The 25228-nt window shown below is 41.6% G+C and overlaps 1 protein-coding gene across 4 annotated transcripts in view; it reads right to left on the bottom strand.

The window, feature by feature from the left end:
• The window catches only part of LOC110530023 (3',5'-cyclic-AMP phosphodiesterase 4B), a 135026-nt gene that overhangs the window by 98479 nt on the left and 11319 nt on the right, over positions 1-25228 (bottom strand). For all 4 annotated transcript variants that reach the window (XR_016482422.1, XR_016482423.1, XM_036985564.2 and 1 more), the window contains exon 2: positions 460-590. Coding sequence is in view for 1 of the 4 variants with exons in the window: in XM_036985564.2 (XP_036841459.1) it covers positions 460-501 (42 nt within the window). In the remaining 3 variants the exon portion in view is untranslated. The remainder of the gene's footprint in view (positions 1-459; positions 591-25228) is intronic.

Genomic DNA, 25228 nt, shown 5'->3' with positions numbered 1-25228 from the left:
CACAGGAGGGTAGTTTAACAGCTAATGTTAACGTTACAAGCTTACAACCACTGACTGGCTCTAATACTGCATTCGTGTCATGTGGGAAAATCAGAAACTCAAGACTCATTTCCGACTTGGTTACTCGTTGTAGAAAGAGGATACCTCCCAAATGTGAAACTTAGGTATCAGACACAACCTATAGAAAGCTCTACGCAAATAAGTTACAATCATTTTAAAATCAGAGGTCCCGAGTTTCCAACATGACGTGAACGCGGCCTTTTGCCTAGCTATCAGAGTCCACACTGTGTCCGCATCTCTAATGTTTTCCTATTGAAACTCGTGATTTGTTGGGAGAATTGTCTGTCTGAAGAGTACCCCCCCAAAAAAATGTTTTTCCCCTTTCAAAGTGGCCAAGAAAATCCGACATGATTCCCAGACCTAGTGCTGTTGCCCTAGCGATGCAGCTAATGTACTCACGTCGCCTGGTGTCACCGCTAACACACTCCTGCTCTTCTTCATCCTCAGTCACCACGTCAGTCAGACACTTTCACTCTTCTTTTATACACTTATCCTCTATCCCTCCTTTACTGGGGCCTTCACCAGCACACCTAGCATTGGAGAGGAAGAAAGGGATGGATTGAGAGAGAAAAAAAGCAAGAGAATTACATTAGATAATCACACCCTGTCATCGGTTTTGGCATGACACAGACATTTTGTGGAATATTCTCTGTTGGATAATTGGAGTGGGTTCAGCTGACAGAGGATTACGCATTCTAATAACAGTGATAACAGTGTTATCACAAGATTCAGTGATGACATTATCATAAGTAGCAGGAAGACTTCCGACACAAAGATAGCACGAAACAAGAGGCTACTCTTCTAGGAATTTGATGTCACACAGCTATCATATTCATTGAGAGTAGAGTGAACACCAGAGCACATGCACAAATGCTTTACAGCAGGGATGGGCAACTTTGATGGGGGTGGGGGCCACAACAAATCCAAACTCATCGTGAAGGGCCGCAGAGGCTCGTCGGTCTGCGTACCCACGTCAATACCCACACATGCAGTCAGAGCCAGCCCTAGCCTTTTGGGGGCCATAAGCTAAATTTGGTCAGTAGCCCATCCCTGCTTTCCAATATCTCTGAACGAGATGTGCCTCTTGCATCTCTCTGTAATAGCTTTGGGAGCACTGCTGTTTATGGTCACAATCATTTAGAAAATAAAAGGGTTAATGATTCACTGAAGTAGGTTCAAAGGTTAAATAGTGCCATTTAATCGAACGATAGCAATTGATTTTGTACAGTAACACACTCTGCCTGAAGGTCTTGTAGTAGACGTCGACTGATTAATCGGAATGGCCAATTAATTAGGGCCGATTTCAAGTTTTCATAACAATCTGTTTTTGGGCGCCGATTTGCCAATTTTTGTTTTGTTTATTTATTTATTGTTGGTTTTTATACCTTTATTTAACTAAGCAAGTCAGTTAAGAACACATACTTACTTTCAATGACGGCTTAGGAACAGTGGGTTAACTGCCTTGTTCAGGGGCAGAACGACAGATTTTCACTTTGTCAGCTCGGGGAACCAATCTTGCAAACTTACAGTTAACTAGTCCAACGCAATAACGACCTGCCGCTCTCTCGTTGCACTCCACAAGGAGACGGCTTACTGCATTTGCGTAACAGGCAAAGGTAAGTTGCTAGCTAGCATTAAACTTATCTTATAAAAAACAATCAATCAATCATAATCACTAGTTAACTACACATGGTTGATGATATTACTAGATATTATCTAGAGTGTCCTGCGTTGCATATATTCTGACTGAGCATACAAGTATCTAAGTATCTGACTGAGCAGTGGTAGGCAGAAGCAGGCGGGTAAACATTCAGTCAAACAGCACTTTCGTGTGTTTTGCCAGCAGGTCTTCATTGTGCGTCAAGCATTGCGCTGTTTATGACTTCAAGCCTATCAACTCCCGAGATGAGGCTGGTGTAACTGAAGTGAAATGGCTAGCTAGTTAGCGCGCGCTAATAGCATTTCAAACTTCACTCGCTCTGAGCCTTCTAGTAGTTGTTCCCCTTGCTCTGCATGGGTAACGCTGCTTCGATGGTGGCTGTTGTCGTTGTGTTGCTGGTTCGAGCCCAGGGAGGAGCGAGAGGGACGGAAGCTATACTGTTACACTGGCAATACTAAAGTGCCTATAAGAACATCCAATAGTCAAAGGTTAATGAAATACAAATGGTATAGAGGGAAATAGTCCTATAATAACTACAACCTAAAACTTCTTACCTGGGAATATTGAAAACTCATGTTAAAAGGAACCACCAGCTTTCATATGTTCTCATGTTCCGAGCCAGGAACTGAAACGTTAGCTTTCTTACATTCTTACTTTTACTTTCTTCTCCAACACTTTGTTTTTGCATTATTTAAACCAAATTGAACATGTTTCATTATTTACTTGAGGCTAAATTGATTTTATTGATGTATTATATTAAGTTAAAATAAGTGTTCATTCAGTATTGTTGTAATTGTCATTATTACAAATAAATAAAAATAAATTTAAAAAATTGTTTGATTAAATCGGTATTTGCGTTGAAAAATCATAAATCGGTCGACCTATATCTTGTACTGTACAGTACATCCGGTCTGTATTCTCTGTTATACAGGGTTTTAGCTGGGGGCTGCGAAAGAGCTCAGTAATAAATCAGGAAACGTTGGGACATCTTTTTGACAAAAAGACCCAGTCAAGATCTGACACCATTATGGATTTTTGGAGAATTTGTGTCATAGTGATGACGCTGACAAAAACTGTATAAAGTAAGTTGGTTTGTCTGTTACTCCAAGGCTATTGTTGAGGTAAGTAACTTGGAAACAGAACTGAGGAGATGGCTGCCGTTTTATGGGCTCCGAACCAATTGTGCAATTGTGTGTTTTTTTCCCGCGTTATTAACTTATTTTGTACACAATGTTTCTGCCACCGTCTCGTATGACCGAAAAGAGCTTCTGGATATCAGAACAGTAATTACTCACCTCGGACTGTACGAAGATTTTTTCTTTAACGAGTCAGATGTTCATTGAGGAGTATACTACATCATCACTGGCTTCATGTCGTCGCCACAGTGACCGTACACACATAACCCAACCAGAAGCCATGGATTACAGGCAACATCCGCACTGAGCTAAAGGGTAGAGCTGCCGCTTTCAAGTAGCGGGACTAACCCAGACGCTTATAAGAAATCCCGCTATGCCCTCCGACAACCCATCAAACAGGCAAAGCGTCAATACAGGACAAAGATTGAATCCTACTACACTGGCTCCGACGCTCGTTGAATACGGCAGGGCTTGCAAACTATTACAGACTACAAAGGGAAGCACAGCCGTGAGCTGCCCAGTGACACAAGTCTACCAGACAAGCTAAATTACTTATATGTGCGCTTCAAGGCAAGCAACACTGAAGCATGCATGAGAGCACCAGCTGTTCTGGACGACTGTGATCACACTCTCCATAGCCCATGTGAGTAAGATCTTTAAACAGGTCAACAGGCCACAGGGCCAGACGGATTACAAGGACGTGTACTCGGAGCATGCGCTGACCAACTGGCAAGTGTCTTCACTGACATTTTCAACATGTCCCTGACCGAGTATATTATACAAACATGTTTCAAGCAGACCACCATAGTCCCTGTGCCCAAGAACACAAAGGCAACCTGTCTAAATGACTTCCGGCCCGTAGCACTCACGTCTGTAGTCACAAAATGCTTTGAAAGGCTAGTCATGGCTCACATCAACACCATTATCCCAGAAACCCTAGACTCAGTCCAACTTGCATACCGCCCCAACAGATCCACAGATGACGTAATCTCTATTGCACTCCACGCTGCTCTTTCCCACCTGAACAAAAGGAACACCTACATGAGAATGCTATTCATTGACTACAGCTCAGCGTTCAAACACCATAGTGCCCTTTAAAGCTCATCACTAAGCTAGGGGCCGTGGGACTAAACACCTTCCTCTGCAACTGGATCCTGGTCCTTCTGACGGGCCGCCCCCAGGTGGTATGGGTAGGTAACAACACATCTGCCACGCTGATCCTCAACGCGGGGGTGCACCATCAGGGGTGCGTGCTCAGTCCCCTCCTGTACTTACTGTTCACCCATGACTGCATGGCCAAGCACGACTCCAACACCATCATCACATTTGCCGACAACACAACAGTGGTAGACCTGGTCACCGACAACGACAAAACAGCCTATAGGTAGGAGGTCAGAGACCTGGTAGTGTGGTGCCAGGATAACAATCTCTCCCTCAATATGATCAAGACAAAGGAGATGTTCGTGGATGACAGAAAAAGGAGGGCCAAGCACACCCCATTCTCGTCGACGGGGCTGTATTGGAGCAGGTTGAGAGCTTCAAGTTCCTTTTTGTCCACATTACCAATGAACGGTCATGGTCCAAATACACCAAGACAATCGTGAAGAGGGCATGAAAATGCCGATTCCCACTCAGGTGACTGAAAAGATTTGGCATGGGTCCTCAGATCCTCAAAAGTTATACAGCTGCACCACTGATTGCAAAGCACTATAAGAGGGTAGTGGGTACGGCCCAGTACATCACTGGGGCCAAGCTTCCAGCCATCCAGGACCTCTATACTAGGCGGTGTCATAGGAAGGCCCTAAAAATGGACAAAGACTCCAGTCATAGACTGTTCTCTCTGCTACCGCACGGCAAGCGGTACCAGAGTGCCAAGTTTAGGTCCAAAAGGCTACTTAACAGCTTCTACCCCAAGCCACAAGACTCCTGAACATCTAATCAAATGGCTACCCACTGTTGCTACTCTGTTTATTATCTTTGCATAGTCACTTTACCTCTACCTACATGTACATATTACCTCGACTAACATGTGCCCCCGCACATTGACTCCGTACTGGTACCCCCTCTATATAGCCTGGTTACTGTTATTTTATTGTTGTTCTTTAAAATATTTGTTATTCTCTATATTCTTCTTTGATTTTTTTAAATGGTTTCCTTCAGTTTATTTAGTAAATACTTTAACACTTATTTTTTTCTTAAATAACCATTGTTGGTTAAGGGCTTGTAAGTAAGCATTTCACTGTAAAGTCTACTGCAGTTGTATTCGGCGCATGAGACAAATATAATTTGATTTGACAGGGGCTCTGGTAAGGACACAGTATGGTGTAAGCATTACCAGGGCAACTTGTGAGGTTTGCCTTTTCAAATATCAAATCATAGTTGGGTATCTGCTTTATAATGTATGAATTGTGTTTTGTGTGTCAGGAATAGATTATGGGTTTTGGGGTGAGTATATCCTCCATTTTTTGTGACCCGGGTCTGTAATGATGCCTTTAGCACTTTAATGCAGTGCCTTAGACCACTGCACCACTCGGGAGGCCCCAAGCAGTTTATTTTTACTGCATTCAAATGCTACATTACACAGTGTACTGGAAAAAACATCTTAGACAAATATTTTTCTAAATGCTAAGCTGTCATGTTTCCCCTCCATAACAATATCCCCTCTTTTCTTCTTTCCAACGCCAAACGGTTGGTTATACTACAAATAATCACGGATGATCATCCGATGGTCTATGAATAAAACCTACGGGCAAAATCTACATAAACAAACAACAACCAGACAAGAATAGAGGATGGGATCGCAAAAGGTTACATGTCAATGCCGTTTGGTAGACGAATGGCCAGATCCTCATCCTCTATCGTTTTTTAAGGGTCTAGGCACAGATCATTCCTCTTCAAAGAAATCTGACCTGAAAGGGAACAGGCTCTGGGGCTTGCTGCATCCTCCTCCTTACACAGTTTTATAGGAGAACTGCTGGGTTCGGTTCTCAGTGTAATAAGTAGCCTGGGGATATACCCTGAGTTCTGACATGACATAAAGATGCCACTCTGGCTGAGGTGCTTTAGCACCAATGCAGAGGCTAATGGCTTACTCTGAGAAAGTGTATATCTTTGATGTTTATTTTAGGACTGTCTCACTAACAAGGTTTTCATCCAACCATTTCACGTGGATGAATGACCTGATGCATTAAAAAAAAAGTCACAACAGGCCATACGGAAAAATGTGTCAGTAAAATTTCACAACATCGCCAAAACAAAATACGCTGAACAAGGTGGGATATTTTTTTTCTTTTTCGGCTAAATACATTATGCGACAATTGCGGTGGGGCAACACTCCAGTCCAGTTGTTGGCAGTAATAAACCTTGAAAGTTGGTTGCCAACCGCCATATAAAATCCAAAGACGACGACACCGGTAGCTCGCTTAGGACACTGGTAGATAGTGTCCTTAAAAGTGCTCTATTGAAAGAATTTGGTTTCTAGCTACCTTTTGAATTTAGATCCCATCAAGCAGTTAGCATTAGTTGCTAGGACCACTACGATCTGTCCAGGGATCCTGCCAACCAAAAAAGTCTTAAGAGCTGCTAACTAGCTATCAAGGTTTCCTGAAAGCTTTAACACAGCCTGCGACCAGATTAACCCTTGTGGCTGAGATCTCGGATTGTCCTGGGCTCGTGGCGGTTTAAATCTCTGCTGTTTGTTGTGGTGTCCATCTGCCCTGCAACCTGCCCTGTCTAGAAATGCGTGGAGTACCAGCGTAAGCCTGTTGCTACAATGACACTCCCACCGGCTTTGGTTTTGGATAACGGAGAACAGTGTTTCTCTATCACAGGTGAAGGATCTTTTAAACTAAAAAAAATGTTTATAAAAGCAGTTATAACAACAGGAAAATAGCTTAAAGAGTTTTGTTCAAATACTGATGGACTCAACTAAGGGAGTGAACGTTATTTATAATAAGGGTTACATGGAGAATGTCGGACCTCTGAAATGAAAATGGATGGCCCTCCCTTCAGAGAAATACAATTACAGTACCTAAACCCTCCCTGAACACTTGAAAACAAACAAGTGACCATCCCCTGGGGGATGGCTACACATTCGGGAAGTTTTCAGACCCCTTGAAATATCACATTTACATAAGTATTCAGACCCTTTACGCAGTACTTTATTGAAGCACATTTGGCAGCGATTACAGCCTCGAGTCTTCTTGAGTATGACGCTACAAGCTTGGCGCACCTTTGAGGAGTTTCTTACTCCTCTCTGCAGATCCTCTCAAGCTCTGTCAGGTGGGATGGGAAGCATTGCCACAAGCATCCCCACAACATGATGCTGCCACCACCATGCTTCACCATAGGGATGGTGCCAGGTTTCCTCCAGACGTGACTTGGCATTCAGGCCAAATAGTTAAATCTTGGTTTCATCAGACCAGAGAATCTTGTTTCTCATGGCCTGAGAGTCTTTAAGCAAAACTCCAAGCAGGCCGTCATGTGCCTTTTCCTGATGAGTTGCTTCCATCTGGCCACTAACATAAAGGCCTGATTGGTGGATTTTTGCAGAGATGGTTGTCCTTCTGGAAGGTTCTCCCATCTCCACAGAGGATCTCTAGAGCTCTGTCAGAGTGACCATCGGGTTCTTGGTTACCTCCCTGAACAAGGCTGTTCTCCTGATTGCTCAGTTTGGCTGGGCGGCCAGCTCTAGGAAGAGTCTAGGCGGTTCTAAACTTTTTCCATTTCAGAATGATGGAGGCCACTGTATTCTTGGGGACCTTCAATGCTGCAGAAATGTTTTGGTAACCTTCCTCAGATCTGTGCCCCAACACAATACTGTGTTGGAGCACCACGGGCAATTAATTCAACCTTATTGCTTGGATTTTGCTCTGACATGCAAGGTCAACTGTGGGACCTTATAGAGACCGGTGTGTGCCTTTCCAAATCATGTCCAATCAATTGAATTTACCACAGGTGGACTCCAATTAAGTTGTAGAAACATCAAGGATGATCAATGGAAACAGAATGCACCTGAGCTCAATTTCATAGCAAAGGGTCTGAATACTTATGTAAATAAGGTATTTCTATATTTTATTTGTAATACCTTTGTAAAAATGTTTTTAAAAAAATACTGTTTTCCCTTTGTCATTAAGATCACCATGCGCAATGCCAAGCGTCGGCTGGAGTGGTGTAAAGCTTTCCGCCAATGGACTCTGGAGCAGTGAAATGCGTACTCTGGAGTGATGAATCACGCTTTACTATCTGGCGGTCCAACAGACAAATTTGGATTTGGGGGATGCCAGGAGAACACTACCCGCCCTAATGCACTTTTCCAACTGTAAAGTTTGGTGGAGGAGGAATAATGGCCTGGGGCTGTTTTTCATGGTTCGGACTAGGCCCCTTAGTTCCATTGAAAGGAAATCTTAACGCTACAAAGAACAATGACATTCTAGACGATTCTGTGCTCCAACTTAGTGGCAACAGTTTGGGGGAGGCCCTTTCCTGTTTCAACATGACAATGCCCCCATGCACAAAGCAAGGTCCATACAGAAATGGTTTGTCGTGATTGGTGTGGAAGAACTTGACTTGCCTGCGCAGAACCTTGACCTCAACCCCATCGAACAACTTTGGGATGAATTGGAACGCCGACTGCATGCCGGGCCTAATCGGCCAACATCAGTGCCCGACCACACTAATGGTCGTGGCTGAATGGAAGCAAGTCCCCGCAGCAATGTTCCAACATCAAGTGGAGGCTGTTATAGCAGCAAAGAGTGGACCAACTCCATATTAATGGAATGATGTTAGACAAGCAGGTGTCCACATTATTTTGGTCATATGTATATGGAATTGATTTGTCATACCAAGGATAATTTTGCTATTTGATTTTGAATTTTACGACCCCTTGAAGAATCTCCCAAAAATATAACAAAAATATTTGTTGAAACTTCTGATTTGGCCTTACTGCTATTAAGCTATACAAATGCATTTGAATATCATATTCACTACATGGAACAACAGCTAGTCCCCACTGAAGTGTCTATGCTATATCTGAGCGATATAAGAAAGATCAGGACACACACACACACATACAGTTGAAGTCGGAAGTTTACATACACCTTAGCCAAATACATTTAAACTCCATTTTTCACAATTCCTGACATTTAAAGTAAAACTTCCCTGTCTTAGGTCAGTTAGTATCACCACTTAAATTTTAAGAATGTGAAATGTCAGAATAATAGTAGAGAATGATTTATTTCAGCTTTTATTTCTTTCATCACATTCCCAGTTGGTCAGAATTTTACTTTATAATTTAAACTTGGATCAAATGTTTCAGGTAGCCTTCCACAAGCTTGTTGGGTGAATTTTGGCCCATTCCTCCTGACAGAGCTGGTGTAACTGAGTCAGGTTTCAGGTTAGGTCGATATAAGGCTCGTTTTACTGGGGATATTGATACTTTGGATAGAAATTTGATTGAAAACTCTAAAGTTTCTAAAACTGTTAAGATTATGTCTGAGTATAACAGAACTGATATGGCAGGCGAAACCCCGAAGACAAACCACCCCCCCCCCCCCCAAAGAAATTCAGCCTACCACTATTTTCAATGGCTGTCACTTTTATTAAAAGGCCTCCCAGATTGTTGACATCTAGTGGAAGCCTTAGGAACTGCAGTCTTTAGAAAGAGTTTCAGGCTGGTTTTTGGAAAAACGAGCCAGAAATTGTAGTTTTTCTAGGTGGCTTCCATTTTGGCTGTAGTGTTTCCAAGCACGTGAATGAGAGCACGTTCTTTGGTATTTTTCTCCGGTAAAGACAATAACGATTCTTCGTCTTAAATTTTATCATTTATTTACGTATTAGGGTACCTAAGGTTTGATTATAAACGTTGTTTGACTGGTTTGGAAAAGTTTATTAGTAACATTTGGGATTCATTTTGTATGCATATTGATGGAGGGAAACTGGGTGGATTATTGACTGAAGCGCGCCTGCTAAACTGAGTTTTTATGGATATTAGAAGGACATTATCGAATAGCCATTTGTGATGTAACTGGGACCTTTGAGTGCCAACAGAAGAAGATCAAAGGCAAGGCATTTTTTATATCGCTATTTCTGACTTTCGTGTCGCACCTGCCTGTTTGAAATATGTTTTTCATGGTTTTGTATGCGGGGCGCTGTCCTCAGATAATTGCATGGTGTGCTTTCGCCGTACAGCCTTTTTGAAATCTGACACAGCGTCTGGATTAACAAGAAGTTAAGCTTTATTTTGATGTATTACACTTGTGATTTTATGAAAGTTAAATATCGATATTGAATTCTGTAGTTTGAAATTCGCGCTCTGCAATTTCACCGGTGGGTGGCCAGGTGGGACGCTATCTGGAAACAGTGTTTAGACCCTTTACAATGAAGACCTGTGAAGTTATTTGGATTTTTACGAATTATCTTTGAAAGACAGGATCCTGAAAAAGGGACGTTTCTTTTTTTGCTGAGTTTACAAACAAGACAGCAGAATGGAGCAGAATATGCTATTGTAGAGGGCTTTCTGCCTTTGAAAGATCAGCAAGGTCTCCTGAGCCTGGAATTCAATCTTCAGGGGTCTGACTTAAAACAAACTGGTGAGTTTCATTCCACTTTGTAACCAATTGTCTTTGAAGGAGTCAATGGGAGTCAAATACTTTTTTCAGTTAAGACAAAAATCATTTTTTTTATGTCCACAAAAACTTTTTTTTAATGAAAAAGGCATCTCTTCCCAGTAAAATCTTTAAACTTTATGTAAAATAAAATCATGATGTTTCGACCTCCAAATACCATCAGAATGAGCATACAGGTACGCGTTTCCTAGGACCATATAGGCTTCCCTCACCTGGGGAAAAGCGGAAGTCACTTGTGGCTTAAAGTTTTTTTGAGGTCAATTGATACATTATTCAACTGTGTTTTTCCTTTTGATTAACCATTTGAGCCTCATTGAGGATGCAGCGTGGAAAGATGTCGTGTGGCATGTAATGAGGCGCACAATTACCAACCTACTGGCAAAAAAAAAGTAAATTAGAACACTTCTTTTGCTTCCCTTTGATTGAGGGATTTTTAAATTGGTAAGGATTTCTCATATTTACACAATGTCTCATCACAACACATCGCATGACGGGACTTGTGCTCTTGTTCATTAGCTGCTGTCCAGAGGAATCCGATAACATCTAGAGTGTCCGGGATTGCAACTAGCAGCAGACCGTGAAGGAGAAAAAAAAAAGAGACGATCCAGGAGTGTTGAGTCACCTGTGCCATGATGGACTTTGGGAGAGGGGTGGATTTGAGGGTGGAGAATGGTTTGGAGTGAGGGTTGGTATGTGCCAGCTGGTGGAGGGAGAGATGGGGAGGATATGTTCATCCGGCACTGAGGATGGACACATCTTCCCTGTATCTCCTTCCAGCGGCTCAGGAAATATTCTAACCCTATCAACACCAGGTAGAACTCCTATGTGGAATTGTTATTAGAATTATTATTCCTTAACTGTATTAGTTTAATAACTGATGGTTTTCTCTGTTCAAATGTTGAAATAGAATGTTCAGAATAACAGACAGTTCAAAGTCAATGGATCAGAATTTCGAATTCTCTTACATAATCTTAGCCTTCGAAGCCCCACTTGTGTCTCACCTTCTACTTACAATGGCCTCACAAATAGTGTATACTATTGTGCAATTAAATACAGAAAACATTTAGCCCCATCAACACCAGTGGGCTTTCCATGGGAAGGGGAAACGGTAATTAAATGGATTGTTCACCCAAATGTCCTTACGCTGTTAGCAGTCTATGGACAAGGTATGATAGCAGGCCATGCTTTGTTTACCTGCCCAATGTTTGAAATGGTCACATTTTAGCATTTGTGGCACAACTCCAATTCCAGTCAATGGTACTTATTTTTGAAAACATTTTTATGGGCTTTTGTGGGCCTTTTTTCTACGCTTCATTTTCCCTGTTGCAACTTGTAATAAACCAAAATGTTTTGACCTTATTCTGCAACTACTCGTCTTTTGTTTATCTTCTCTTTTGTTTAAATACAGCATTTAATAGCAGAGTATCTGAATGTAATTTGGGGAGTAGAGTTGGTGTATGTAGTCCCATATAAGACCTGTGTGTCAGCCTGCATCTGTCCCATCTTTGGACCAGGGACCTAGGTGGGAACTCCGCTGTACCTTTGTGCAGTATGTGGGCCAGACTTGGGCCACAACTTTTTATTTTACAATATGTTTTCACTATTATGGCCCAGACCTTTCAGAATTAATCATTTTACAGCGTGTGCTGGCCCACACGTTTCTAATTTTGATGGTGGGCAGTGTGTGGGCCAGATCTGTGCCAGAATAATTTATATCTGGGAACAGTAAAAAAAATTTTTTAAAAAGCATTTTGAATGTAATATCCTACACTACTGTAACTTTCAGTATTTTACACTGTTCTCACATTAGGCAATATACTTGCATTATCCATCAAAATGTACTGAAAATGAACATTTCTAACATTTCTTTCCCATTGAAAGTGTGGCGTGCAATAGAGATAGCATCATCTGTGGATCTGTTGGGGCGGTATGCAAATTGGAGTGAGTCTAGGGTTTCTGGGATAACGGTGTTGATGTGAGCCATGACCGGCCTTTCAAAGCACTTCATGGCTACAGACGTGAGTGCTACGGGTTGGTAGTCATTTCGGCAGGTTACCTTCGTGTTCTTGGGCACAAGGACTATGGTGGTCTCCTTGAAACATGTTGGTATTACAGACTCGGACCGGGAGAGGTTGAAAATGTCAGTGAAGACACTTGCCAGCTGGTCAGCGCATGCTCGCAGTACACGTCCTGGTAATCCATCTGACCCTGCGGCCTTGTAAATGTTGACCTGTTTAAAAGGCCTTACTCACATCGGCTACGGAGAGCGAAGTCACACAGTCTTCCAGAACAGCTGGTGCTCTCATGCATGTTTCAGTGTTATTTGGCTCGAAGCGAGCATAGAAGTAGTTTAGCTTGTCTGGTAGGCTTGTGTCACTGGGCAGCTCTCGGCTGTTCTTCCCTTTGTAGTCTGTAATGGTTTGCAAGTCCTGCCACATCTGACGAGCATCGGAGGAGTACAGTTTGATCTTAGTCCTGTATTGACGCTTTGCCTGTTTGATGGTTCATTGGAGGGCATAGCGGGATTTCTTATAAGCTTCCGGGTCCTTGAAAGCGGCAGCTCTATCCTTTAGTTCAGAGCGGATGTTGCCCGTCATCCTTGGCTTCTGGTTGGGATATGTATGTACGGTCACTGTGGGGATGACGTCGTCGATACACTTATTGATGAAGCCAATGACTGAGGTGGTGTACTCCTCAATGCCATAGGAAGAATGACGAAACATATTCCAGTCTGTGCTAGCAAAACAGTCCTGTAGCTTAGCATCTGCTTCATCTGACCACTTTTTTTATTGATTGAGTCACTGGTGCTTCCTTCTTACATTTTTGCTTGTAAGCAGGAATCAGGAGGATAGAATTATGGTCAGATTTGCAAATGGAGGGCGAGGGAGAGCTTTGTACGCGTCTGTGTGTGGAGTAAAGGTTTTCCCCCTCTGGTTGCACATTTAACATGCTGACAGAAATTTAGTAAAACAGATTTAAGTTTCCCTGCATTAAAGTCCCCGGCCACTAGGAGCGCCGCCTCTGGATGAGCGTTTTCCTGTTGGCTTATGGCGGAATACAGCTCATTGAGTGCGGTCTTAGTGCCAACGTCGGTCTGTGGTGGCATGTAAAACAGCTACGAAAAATACAGATGCAACTCTCGGTAGATAGTGTGGTCTACAGCTTATCATGAGATACTCTACCTCAGACGAGCAAAACCTCGAGACTTCCTTCGATATCGTGCAACAGCTGTTGTTTACATATACAGTATGCATAGTCTGCCACCCCTTGTCTTACCAGACGCTGCTGTTCTATCCTGCCAATACAGCGTATAACCAGCCAACTGTATATTGATAATGTCGTCGTTCAGCCACAACTTCCAATGATTGCACGTTAGATAGTAGAACGGAAGGCAGGGGGGTTTTCTTTGATCGCCTACGAATTCTCAGAAGGCAGCCTGACCCCCGTCCTCTTTTTCTTCATCGTCTCTTCACGCAAATGACAGGGATTTGGGCCTGTTCCCGGGAAAGCAGTATGACGTTCGTCGGGCTCGTCGGACTTGTTGAACAAATAAAAAAGCTTCTGCCAGTTCATGGTGAGTAATCGCTGTTCTAAATGTCCAGAAGTTATTTTTCGGTCATAAGAGACGGTAACAGCAACATAAGTACAAAAATTAATTTACAAACACAAAAAACATAAAAATACAATCGGTTAGGAACATGTAAAATGTCAGCCATCTTCTCCGGCGCCGTCTTTATGATGGGATTAAAATCAAACACCTTCCACCTGTATTGTAATCATGTATTCCTTTTTACAGTAATGAATGGTACTTATGTATTGTTAAGGTCTTGTGTGGCTCAGTTAGTAAGAAAATGTCAATAGCAACACCAGAATTGTGGGTTCGATTCCCACTGGGGTCACATAGGAAAATGTGTTGACTCACTGTTGTCATTTTGGATAAAAGCGCCTGCTACGTAAAATGGCATATATTATGGTATTACAGTACTGTATTGGCAAATGCATTTTTAGTAAAGCAGTATCAAAAGCATATCAAAATGCCCCCAGCAACTTAATTTTGGATACACATTTACTGTATACTGGATGCATGTCTCATACAGTACATATAGTTAATACTGTAATGTAGTTTTATGAGGTTCTATTTATACATAAAGTATGAACATACACTACCGTTCAAAAAAATGGTGTTTCTTTCAAAACCAAGAACATTTCAAAGGTGACCCCAAACTTTTGGTCAATTAAAATAACAAATTGATCAGAAATGCAGTGTAGACATTGTTTATGTTGAAACAGCAGATTTTTTAATGGGATATCTACATAGGTGTACAGAGGCCAATTATCAGCAACCATCACTCCTGTGTTCCAATGGTATGTTGTATTAGCTAATTCAAGTTTATAATTATAAAAAGGCTAATTGATGATTAGAAAACCCTTTTGCAATTATGTTAGCACAGCAGCTGAAAACCACACAGCTGATTAAAGAAGCAATAAAACTGGCCTTCTTTAGACAAGTTGAGTATTTGGAGCATCAGCATTTGTCGGTTCGATTACACACTCAAAATGTCCAGAAACAAAGCCCTTTCTTCTGAAACTCAGTCTATTCTTGCTCTGAGAAATTAAGGCTATTCCATGCGAGAAATTGCCAAGAAACTGAAGATCTCATACAACGCTGTGTACTACTCCCTTCACAGAACAGCGCAAACTGTCTCTAACCAGAATAGAAAGAGTGGGGAGGCCCGGTGCACAACTGAGCAAGAGGACAAGTGCATTAGAGTGTCTAGTTTGAGAAACAGACGCTTCACAAGTCCTCAACTGGAAGGATCATTAAATAGTACCCGCAAAACACCAGTCTCAACGTCAACAGTGAAGAGGCAACTCCGGGATGCTGGCCTTCTAGGCAGAGTTCCTCTGTCCAGTGTCTGTTCTTTAGCCCATCTTAATCTTCAAATTTATTGGCCAGTCTGAGATATGGCTTTTTTTTTCACAACTATGTTTACCTTTTTTTATGGTTAATACATTAGCAAAAATGTATTAAAACTTGTTTTTGATTTGTCATTATAGGGAAGTGATGAAGATTTGTATTTATTTACTTAATCCATTTTAGAATAAGGCTGTAACGTAACAAAATGTGGAAAAAGTAAAAGGGGTCTGAATACTTCCCAAATGTACTGAATATACCGTATTTAGCTGCTACTCATTAACTTTTTTTATCAGAAGTACACATCAAATAGCCTAACACTGAGGTAGTTGGCTTGAGGATAAATTCAGCCACCATTTATTGTTTAACGAGTTCTCTCTGGCTAATACCCTACACAAATGTGCTGCAATATTCAAGGTAAATTAAATTAAATCTAATTAAGTCCAACTTGAGAGACTCCCCAGGTCTGTTTCCCCCACAAAATGTTTCCACCATCTACACTGAGTATTCCATTGCGCTGCACAAAATGTTAACTCAGTCTTGAATGACGCATGCCAAGATATACCAGAGATAAGGGACTGTTGTTTTCAACCACACAACTCAAATGCTGCTTCACCAAATAACGAAATTGAAAACCACTTTGTTCAAGCCCTCAAGAACGGTTGTCCACTAAAGATGCTAATCTGTTTGTATCTGCCAATTTATTGGCAGTCCAGTATTCAGATGACCTGTCCCCAGAGCTTCCTATACAGTTTCTGCAACGTGTTATGGGCCAGCAATTAAGGAGAATGAGGCTCAATTAAATGTTACAGAACCGCTGTATTTGAAGCACCACTCCCTTCTGCCCAGCTTCCCTTACGTTGCTACGGCAATCAAGTTTTTACCATCCCTGTAACTGTCTCTTCAGCAGAGAGATAATTTTCTAAAACTAAAGCTCATAATATAACTACCGAAGAAACATTAGGTTCTCGGTCTGATATGCGCCTTTGAACACCTGAGTAAGCTCCACCCATTGAACTAGCGTCATCGTAACCTTGACCATGGCATTTGTTCACCCATATTCCCCTTATACTTTCAAAATCCGTTAAAAAAATAAAGATATTAAAAAAGGCCAGAGGCACTTTTTCAGTCACAATCACAAAAAGGTTTATTACTTTTTGGAGGCTTCAATGACAGAACGCATGCAACGCATGGTGAAAGATGTCTCCAAAACAAAATTAATGCACAATAAAATGATTTGAATATAAGTGTTGCCATTTTGTTGTTTTGTCCTAAATTCACCACATACGTGTGAAAAAAGCACCAAAGCAATTGATAAGAAAACTAACATTAGGATGAATAAACATCCATTGCTATGCACAATAGGCGCTGGGTTTCAGAACTTAGTCGGAGACAATACGGAGATCAGATGAGGAGACCTCAATCCTAGTATGTTTACAGTAAAGCAAAAAAACTTTCCATGTGTGTTAAAAGACATACAGTAGGTGCAAAAAGGAAGCCTGTAGAGGGTGAGTCAATGCCCAACACACAGCCAAGGTCATTGCACACCCATTCAAAGATTGCTTTTGTGAAGCCAAAACAAAGGAGGTTAAATACGTTGTGTTCCATTGCGTTCATATTATACTGAACAAATATATAAAACGGAACATGCAACAATTTAAAAGATTTTACTGAGTTACAGTTCATATAAGCAAATCCTTCAATAGAAATAAATTCATTAGGCCATAATCTATGGATTTCACTTGACTGGGCAGGGGTGCAGCCATGGGTGGGCATGGGAGGGAATAGGCCCACCTACTTGGCAGCCAGGCCCACCGACTGTGGAGCAAGGCCCAGCCAATCAGAATGAGTTTTTCCCCACAAAAGGGTTTTAGTGTTATGCCATGATTGACTTATGATGGTTAAAACATTACTCAGACACATCTTTTAATATTAACATTGTCTAAAGAAGTATGCATTTCTCTTCAAATATATTGATAAATGTATCTTGGAAAACCGGTTTAATGTTATAAAAGTCGAAGGCTGGTATTAATTTTTTGTTTATTTAACCAGGTAGACTAGTTGAGAACAAGTTCTCATTTACAACTGCGACCTGGCCAAGATAAAGCAAAGCAGTGCGACAAACAACAGAGTTACACATGGAATAAACAAACATACAGTCAATAATACAATAGAGAAAGTCTCTATACAGTGTGTTCAAATGAGGTAGGATAAGGGGGGGGGGGGGGGGGTGAGGCAATAAATAGGCCAGTGGCAAAATTATTACAGTATGGCAAATTAAACACTGGGGTGATAGATGTGCAGAAGATGAGTGTGCAAGTAGCGGAACTGGGGTGCAAAGGAGCAAAATAAATAACATGGTGATGAGGTAGTTGGATGGGCTATTTACAGTTTACAGATTGGCTATGTACAGGTGCAGTGATCTGTGAGCTGCTCTGACAGCTGGTGCATAAAGCTAGTGAGGGAGATATGAGTCTCCAGCTTCAGTGATTTTTTTCAGTTCATTCCAGTCAATGGCTCAGAGAATTGGAAGGAAAGGAGGCCAGAGGAGGAATGGCTTTGGGGGTGACCAGTGAAATATACCTGCTGGAGCGCGTGCTGCTATGGTGACCAGTGAGCTGAGATAAGGTGGGGCTTTACCTAGCAAAGACTTATAGATGGCCTGGAGCCAGTGGGTTTGGCGACTGATATGAAGCAGCCAGCCAATGAGAGCATACAGGTCGCACTAGTGGGTAGTATATGGGGCTTTGGTGACGAAACGGATGGCTCTGTGATAGACTGCATCCAGTTTGCTGAGTAGAGTGTTGAAGGCTATTTTGTAAATGACGTCGCCAAAGTCAAGGATCGGTAGGATAGTCAATTTTACAAGGGTATATTTAGCAGCACGAGTGAAGGATGCTTTGTTGCGAAATAGGAAGCCGATTCTAGATCTAATTTTGGATTGGACATGTTTAATGTGAGTCTGGAAGGAGAGTTTACAGTCTAACCAGACACCTAGGTATTTGTAGTTGTCCACATATTCTAAGTCAGAACCATCCAGAGTAGTGATGCTTGGCAGGTGGGTAGGTGTGGGCAGGGATCGGTTGAAGAGCAAGCATTTAGTTTTGCTTGCATTTAAGAGCAGTTGGAGGCCACGGAAGGAGAGTTGTATGGCATTGAAGCTCATCTGGAGGTTAGTTAACACAGTGTCCAAAGAAGGGCCAGAAGTATACAGAATGGTGTCATCTCCGTAGAGGTGGATCAGAGAATCACCAGCAGCAAAAGTGATACATAATACATTAACAACATATCTAAATAACCATAGGCTATCAATCCCAATGTCAACTGCCTCCAGACAATTCATTGGACATTTTATCCCAATTGACCTTGACTGATTTTTTGTTGTTGTTAATTCAATTTACCATGGATCATTGATCCTATGTAAGCCTAATCAATTTCAGCCGAAACGCACTGACTGTAATGCACATCACAACAGACAAAGGCCATGACACATTACCTTTGTAGGCCACTCAAAACATGGCATTATAACCATGAGTCCAAAGACAGGTAAATGTTATAGACATCAATGAGTGTTTCCAAAATGCATCTCTACATGCCAACACACAGACTCAGGGAGATGTAAGCCACAGGCAGACACACAGACAGAGAGAGACAGAGACAGAGCGTGAGTAGCAGTTGCGAGATGAGATCACAGATGACGGCCACGGTATATAGTACAGCCTGGCCAAGACAGACTCCCCCGGGGCACTGCCAGAAACAGTGTTCAGAAAACCCAGAGATACTGGATTGTTAACTAGTGTTGACCATGTTGGAACCAAACGTTCCATGACAATAACATTGTCATTTGCATCCTTAGTAAAATGTAATGATCTTGGAACTATGGGTGCCACAATGGCACTCAAATCGTTTTGTCATTGTAAATCTACGGCGCTCTAGGCTGACTAACACTTGACTCCTCCACATGAGTCCCAGAGCAAGCCAATAAGCTTGACATAGTTCCACATTCCCAATGACAAGAACAATTTTGAGGACATATGATTAGTTTTGGATTCCTTTCTGCAGTAGACCATTGAGTTGCCACACCCAGAAACTAAACGAAAATTGGATGTGCTTCCTACTAGGGCGTGCACAATTGTTGTATAATTGTGTCACCAACAATTATACGTAATAATCGTCATAATTGTATTACCACATTCATTTTATGAGAAGTGGGGAATGAATTTGATAAAGAAGATGTTTCCCCATAGCAGTTTTTTTTTTTTTTTTTTTAACATGAAGAGTGTAAAGTTGGTCATTATTTTATGAGCAGACCGTCACGGTTGGGTGGAGAAGCTTCATTTCCAACATTTCAAAGAGGTCAGAACTATTCGTTTTTTGAGACGGTGTCACCAAAGCTGTGTTGCATTCGTTAGGTATGTCGTAGCTAAGTTTCAAATATGCATTATGGTGCATTACAAGTTCAAAACATTTTTCTACAAAAATGACAATTACATCCATAACCGTGCTATTTGCATGACAATTAATCCTTACCCCAAATTACATAAATCGACACAGCCCTACTTCATACCTGCTAGGCTAGATAAGCTTTTCTGGGCCCCAAAACTATTTAGTAGAGCACTTTTCTGGAAGAAAATTGGCAATTCCACTCTACCACTCAGAGAGGAGTAGTTACAGTAGGGACTAATTCATCATACGCTTTTAGTGCCGACCCGTCCCGCTAACGCGGAGCGCTGTAGCTCAGTGACCCAGCAACCCACTGCAGGAAATCTAATTGGTTAGGAACATTTATCATCTGGGTGAGCTTGTCAATTACCTTCATTCAATGGCAGTGGACAGTGTGTTGCCTGATGGATTAAAATCCCTCCTCTGGGTGAGTCGATGACAGACAGAGAGGGATAATGGGGAAATGACAAAACGGGAGACCAGGGATGGGGAATTTCTGTCAATTCCACTAGATGACATGTACTGAATCAGGGCTTGGCCCCTCGAAATGTCTAGAGACGGGAACATAATTCAGAGCGCAGCTTTGACTGACCTACCAGGCACTTCTCAAAGCTTCAGCTAGGGAAGGAAACCGAGTTAGGTGTGCAATGTACATCCATGTTAATCCATGTGTAAATCTATCATAGATGGCCTTTAGGCAAAGTCTAAAAACATTATTCCCTCGGTGCATATGTTTTGATACTGCATACACAATGGTGCATCAGCTCCAGCTGCCACAGGTTTGATATTCCATATCAGAGACCAGCCAGAAGATCAGTGGGGATCTGGGATCGAATTTTCACTCCCCTGACATATATTCTTCATCAGACAGTAATGTAGAAATTCCAGACATCAATCATCTTCAGGCTCCCTTGATGTAGCTGCACAGAAAGCATGGCATCCTGATCAGCTGGGGCTTCTGGCCAGACATCTATCACAGTCAGAATCATGAAGCATTTAATTTATAGCCGCCCTCTGGCTATTACAGTATCCACTTTGAAAAATAATGACAAATCGAGACCATGGGACTATAAAGGTTATATCTGCGCAAAACATAGTTCTGAGATATTGAGCATCAAAAGTTTTCACATCCCAGAACTGTTTTGTAAGTGAATTCTTCTTTCACAACCCATAAAAGGTCCTCCTCATCTTAAAAAAAGGTACCTAGAGTATCATATTCCTAAGACGTTTGTAAAATCACAGATTGAAAGTTATGGCAATCTGGGTTCAAACATAATGTTAACATTATTTCAATTTTAATAAGAAAGTACGGTTATTTAAATGAAAGAGAATACCCTTCTTTCTAATACATCATTAAATATATGTTCATCACACATTAGTTAAAGAGATAGTGTGTCATTTTAAGGAACTATATCCTACAGATAACTAGCAACATTGCTAAAGCTTAGCTCTGGATGAGTAAATGTATATATTTTTCTGGTCTCGGACACTGAAAGTCACTAAACTACTTGCTATTAAATCAATAAAATGTGGTAAATTTGTAATATTACCGAAATAACCTCCATGGAAAGGGTTTCGTATTGATATAGAACCAGACAAAAACAGTAATGCCTCTCCTAGGGGCTAAACATGCTCTAAGGCACCTGTATCTATTCGTTTTTTAGCTTATGGTATGCTTATCGTATGGTCATTTTTCTGAAAAAGTGGTGAAATGTAATTTTAAAAGGCGGACTACAGCCTGAAATGTGTAACATCTTAATTTGCAGGAAATGCAAACATGTAGTGATTTGAGTTTTAAAAAAGACTTCTGAAGTTTATAATTACCACTTTGAAATTTCAGACTTGATTTGCCCTAACAAAAAAAATGTATCAACCCCTACACATTTTTTTATTATAATCCAAATTTCATGTTGCTGCAGGATTATTTTACTGTTGTAGCAAACTGGCTCAAATTAATTTCCTACATCAGTATGATATGAATTAGGGCTGTCCAACAACAACAAAAAAGCAATCTGTTCTTTTGACCAATCGATTGGTCCAAATTTTAAAATGTGTATTTTTAGACACACCCTTTGTTTGAATACAATCAACTATATGTAGGCTACTTTGCCTGATGCTTTAAGCAATGCAATAAAAAATATATAGACACAAATGACCAAATAGGGAGCCAGAGACCAATATAGACTAACCAGAAGAAAAAAAATAACCTGTTCCCAACCTGACCCTCCTCGTCCCACTGCAAAGATTCTGCCATTATGCTCCTAAAGTTGCCGGTAATAGGCTACACCAGCAGTCAGCAACCTTTTCCGAGTTATCGTACCATTTCTACTGATCTGCATGCCAGTTATGATTTTCATATGCACGTTTTTGTGGAACAGTTTAATTGATCAAAATCAATGTCATGTGGTTATTCAAAATTCTATCTAAATGAAAATGATGCAAATCTAAAAAGTAACTTCTATTGCCAATATGTAAAAAATAGCCTACATGAAGCCAAAAAAAAAAAAAAAAAAACACTATCCAGATGAAAATAAATAACCTAATAATCACATTGGCTACGCACAGCCTGTCTGCAAGGAACTTGAAATATTGTATCAACTATTAAACTTGGGTCTGCTTGAAGCTTGTAAAATATGCTGGGCCCTACCCAGTAAGCTCCAGTCAGACAGACACAGCTGTAGGCAATTTGCGCAAGGGATAAGAAGTAATCAGGTAGGCCTTTTGATTTAAAAAAAAAATACATTTTCACCAGATCAGAGCATGTCAATTTCTTCCCCTTTCATGCGGAGTGGTTATGGAAAGGGATTTTTTAAATCCGTTGAGGAACCTTTGTATTCAAATCAAATCACATCACATCATACTTTATTTGGCACATGCGCCGAATACAATCGAATATGCACAGAATACAAAGTGTAGACCTACCGTGAAATGCTTACTTACAAGCCCTTAACTTCTTTGGGACTGGGGGGGCAGTATTGAGTAGCTTGGATGAATAAGGTACCAGAGTAAACTAAACTGCCTGCTACTCAGGCTCAGATGCTAATATATGCATATTAGATTTGGATAGAAAACACTCTGAAGTTTCTAAAACGGTTTGAATGATGTCTGTGAGTATAACAGAACTCATATGGCAGGCATAAACCTGAGAAACAAATCCAACCAGGAAGTGGGACATCTGAGGTTTGTAGTTTTTCATGTCATTGCCTATCGAATATACAGTGTCTATGGGGTCATATTGCACTTTCCAAGGCTTCCACTAGATGTCAACAGACTTTAGAACCTTGTTTGAGGCTTCTCCTGTGAAGAAGGGGGGAATGAGAGCTGATTGAGTCAGGGTTAAGGAAAGGGATTTAAAAAAATAGGCTACGTTGAGGAAGCTTTGTATTCAAATCATACTTTATTTGCCACATGCGCCGAATACAAAGTGTAGACCTACTGTGAAATGCTTACTTACAAGCCCTTAACCAACAGCGCAGTTCAAGAAAAATAAAATATTTACCAAGTAGGCTAAAATAAAAAGTAATACAATAAGAATAACGAGGCTATATACGGGGGGGTACCGGTACCGAGTCAGTGTGCAGGGGTACATGCTAGTTGAGGTAATCTGTACATGTAGGAAGTGACTATGCATAGGTAACAAACAAACGTAACAAACAGTGAGTAGCAGCAGTGTACAAGAGGGGGTGTCAATGTAAATTGTCCAGCAGTCTAATGGCTTGGGGGTAGAAGCTGTTGAGGAGCCTTTTGGTCCTAGACTTGGCGCTCTGGTACCGCTTGCCATGCAGTAGCAGAGAAAACAGTCTATAACTAGGGTGGCTGGAGTCTGACAATTTTTTAGGGCCTTGCTCTGACACCGCCTAGTATAGAGGTCCTGGATGGCAAGAAGCTTGGCCCCAGTGATGTACTGGGCCGTTCGCGCTACCCTCTGTAGTGCCTCACAGTTGCCATACCAGGTGGTGATGCAACCGGTCAGGATGCTCTCGATGGTGCAGCTGAGGATCTGGGGGCCCATGCCAAATCTTTTTAGTCTCCAGAGGGAGAAAATGTGTTGTCATGCCCTCTTCATGACTGTCTTGGTATGTTTGGACCATGATAGTTCATTGGTGATGTGGACACTTCGAATTTATGTCATAAAAGCAAAAACTGAAGGTCAGTGGTAATTGTGAATTAACAAATGCAATACAGTATTTTTTCAATAAAGGGAATGGAGACAAAATAAATTATATAAAAAGCGATGAGCACATTAAAAGTGGAGATATGTTTTGTACACTCAATGTATATTGCAGTAATTTCAACAGTTCAGAATTATTTCGAGTTTAGAAAGCATAGCAATCGATATCCTAAACTTCTTGGAAGCGAGAGGTCAGTGGTTAACTGTCATTTTGAGCCGCATCCCATTTCTTGCTAGCCCTGGCCATTAGCCTTCAATTCCCTCAAAAATGTAAAAGCATTGGATAGGTGTAGATTGTCTACCAATACAGTTACACCAATCACTGCTTTGAATCTTTGAGGGGGGGTGTGAATGAGTGACAGGCGAGAAGGTGTGTATGCACACGCACTCTGCCTTCAGTCAACAATTTCAATGAGTTACCGTTCATATAAAGGATATCAGTCAATTGAAGACTGTGTGAAGTAACAATGTTTATTGTAACCACAGAGGCAGGCAAACGACAGGGGTCAATAATCCAGAGCAGAGGCTAAGGATCAGAGACCGGCAGTGGTCCGGTGGGCGGGTACAGGGTCAGGACAGACTAGGGAAAAACCAGGAGACAAAACGCTGGTAGGCATGAACAAACAAGACGAACTGGCAACAGACAGAAACCACAGGTATAAATACACAGGGGATAATAGGGAAGATGGGCAACACCTGGAGGGGGGTGGAGACAAGCACAAGGACAGGTGAAACATCAGGGTGTGACACATGGGTTGGCATAGGCTCACCCACTGGGGAGCGAGGCGCAGCCAATCAGAATGAGTTTCTCTCCACAAAATGGCTTTATTATAGACAGAAATACTCTGTTTCATTAGCTGTCCGATTGTCTGGTGTCAGACAATCTAGCAGGTGAAGAAGCCGGATGTTAGGTCCTGGGTTGGCGTGGTTAAACGTAGTCTGCGGATGTGAGCCAGTTGGACGTATTGCCAATTGCCATGAGGCGGCTTATGGTAGAGAAATTAACATGAAATTCTTAGGTAACAGCTCCGGTGGACATTCCTGCAGTCAAAATGCCAATTGCACACACCCTCAAAACTTGAGACATCTGTGACATTGTGTTGACAAAACTGCACTTTTGAGTGGCCTTTTATTGTCCCCAGAAAAAGGTGCACCTGTGTAATGACCATGCAGTTTAATCAGCTTCTTGATATGGAGAAGTGCTCACTAACAGGGATG

Source organism: Oncorhynchus mykiss, chromosome 8 (genome assembly GCF_057628025.1).
Source record: "Oncorhynchus mykiss isolate SJ-2025 chromosome 8, ASM5762802v1, whole genome shotgun sequence".
NCBI classification, from domain to species: domain Eukaryota; kingdom Metazoa; phylum Chordata; class Actinopteri; order Salmoniformes; family Salmonidae; genus Oncorhynchus; species Oncorhynchus mykiss.
This window is presented reverse-complemented; position numbering and strand designations above follow the sequence as displayed.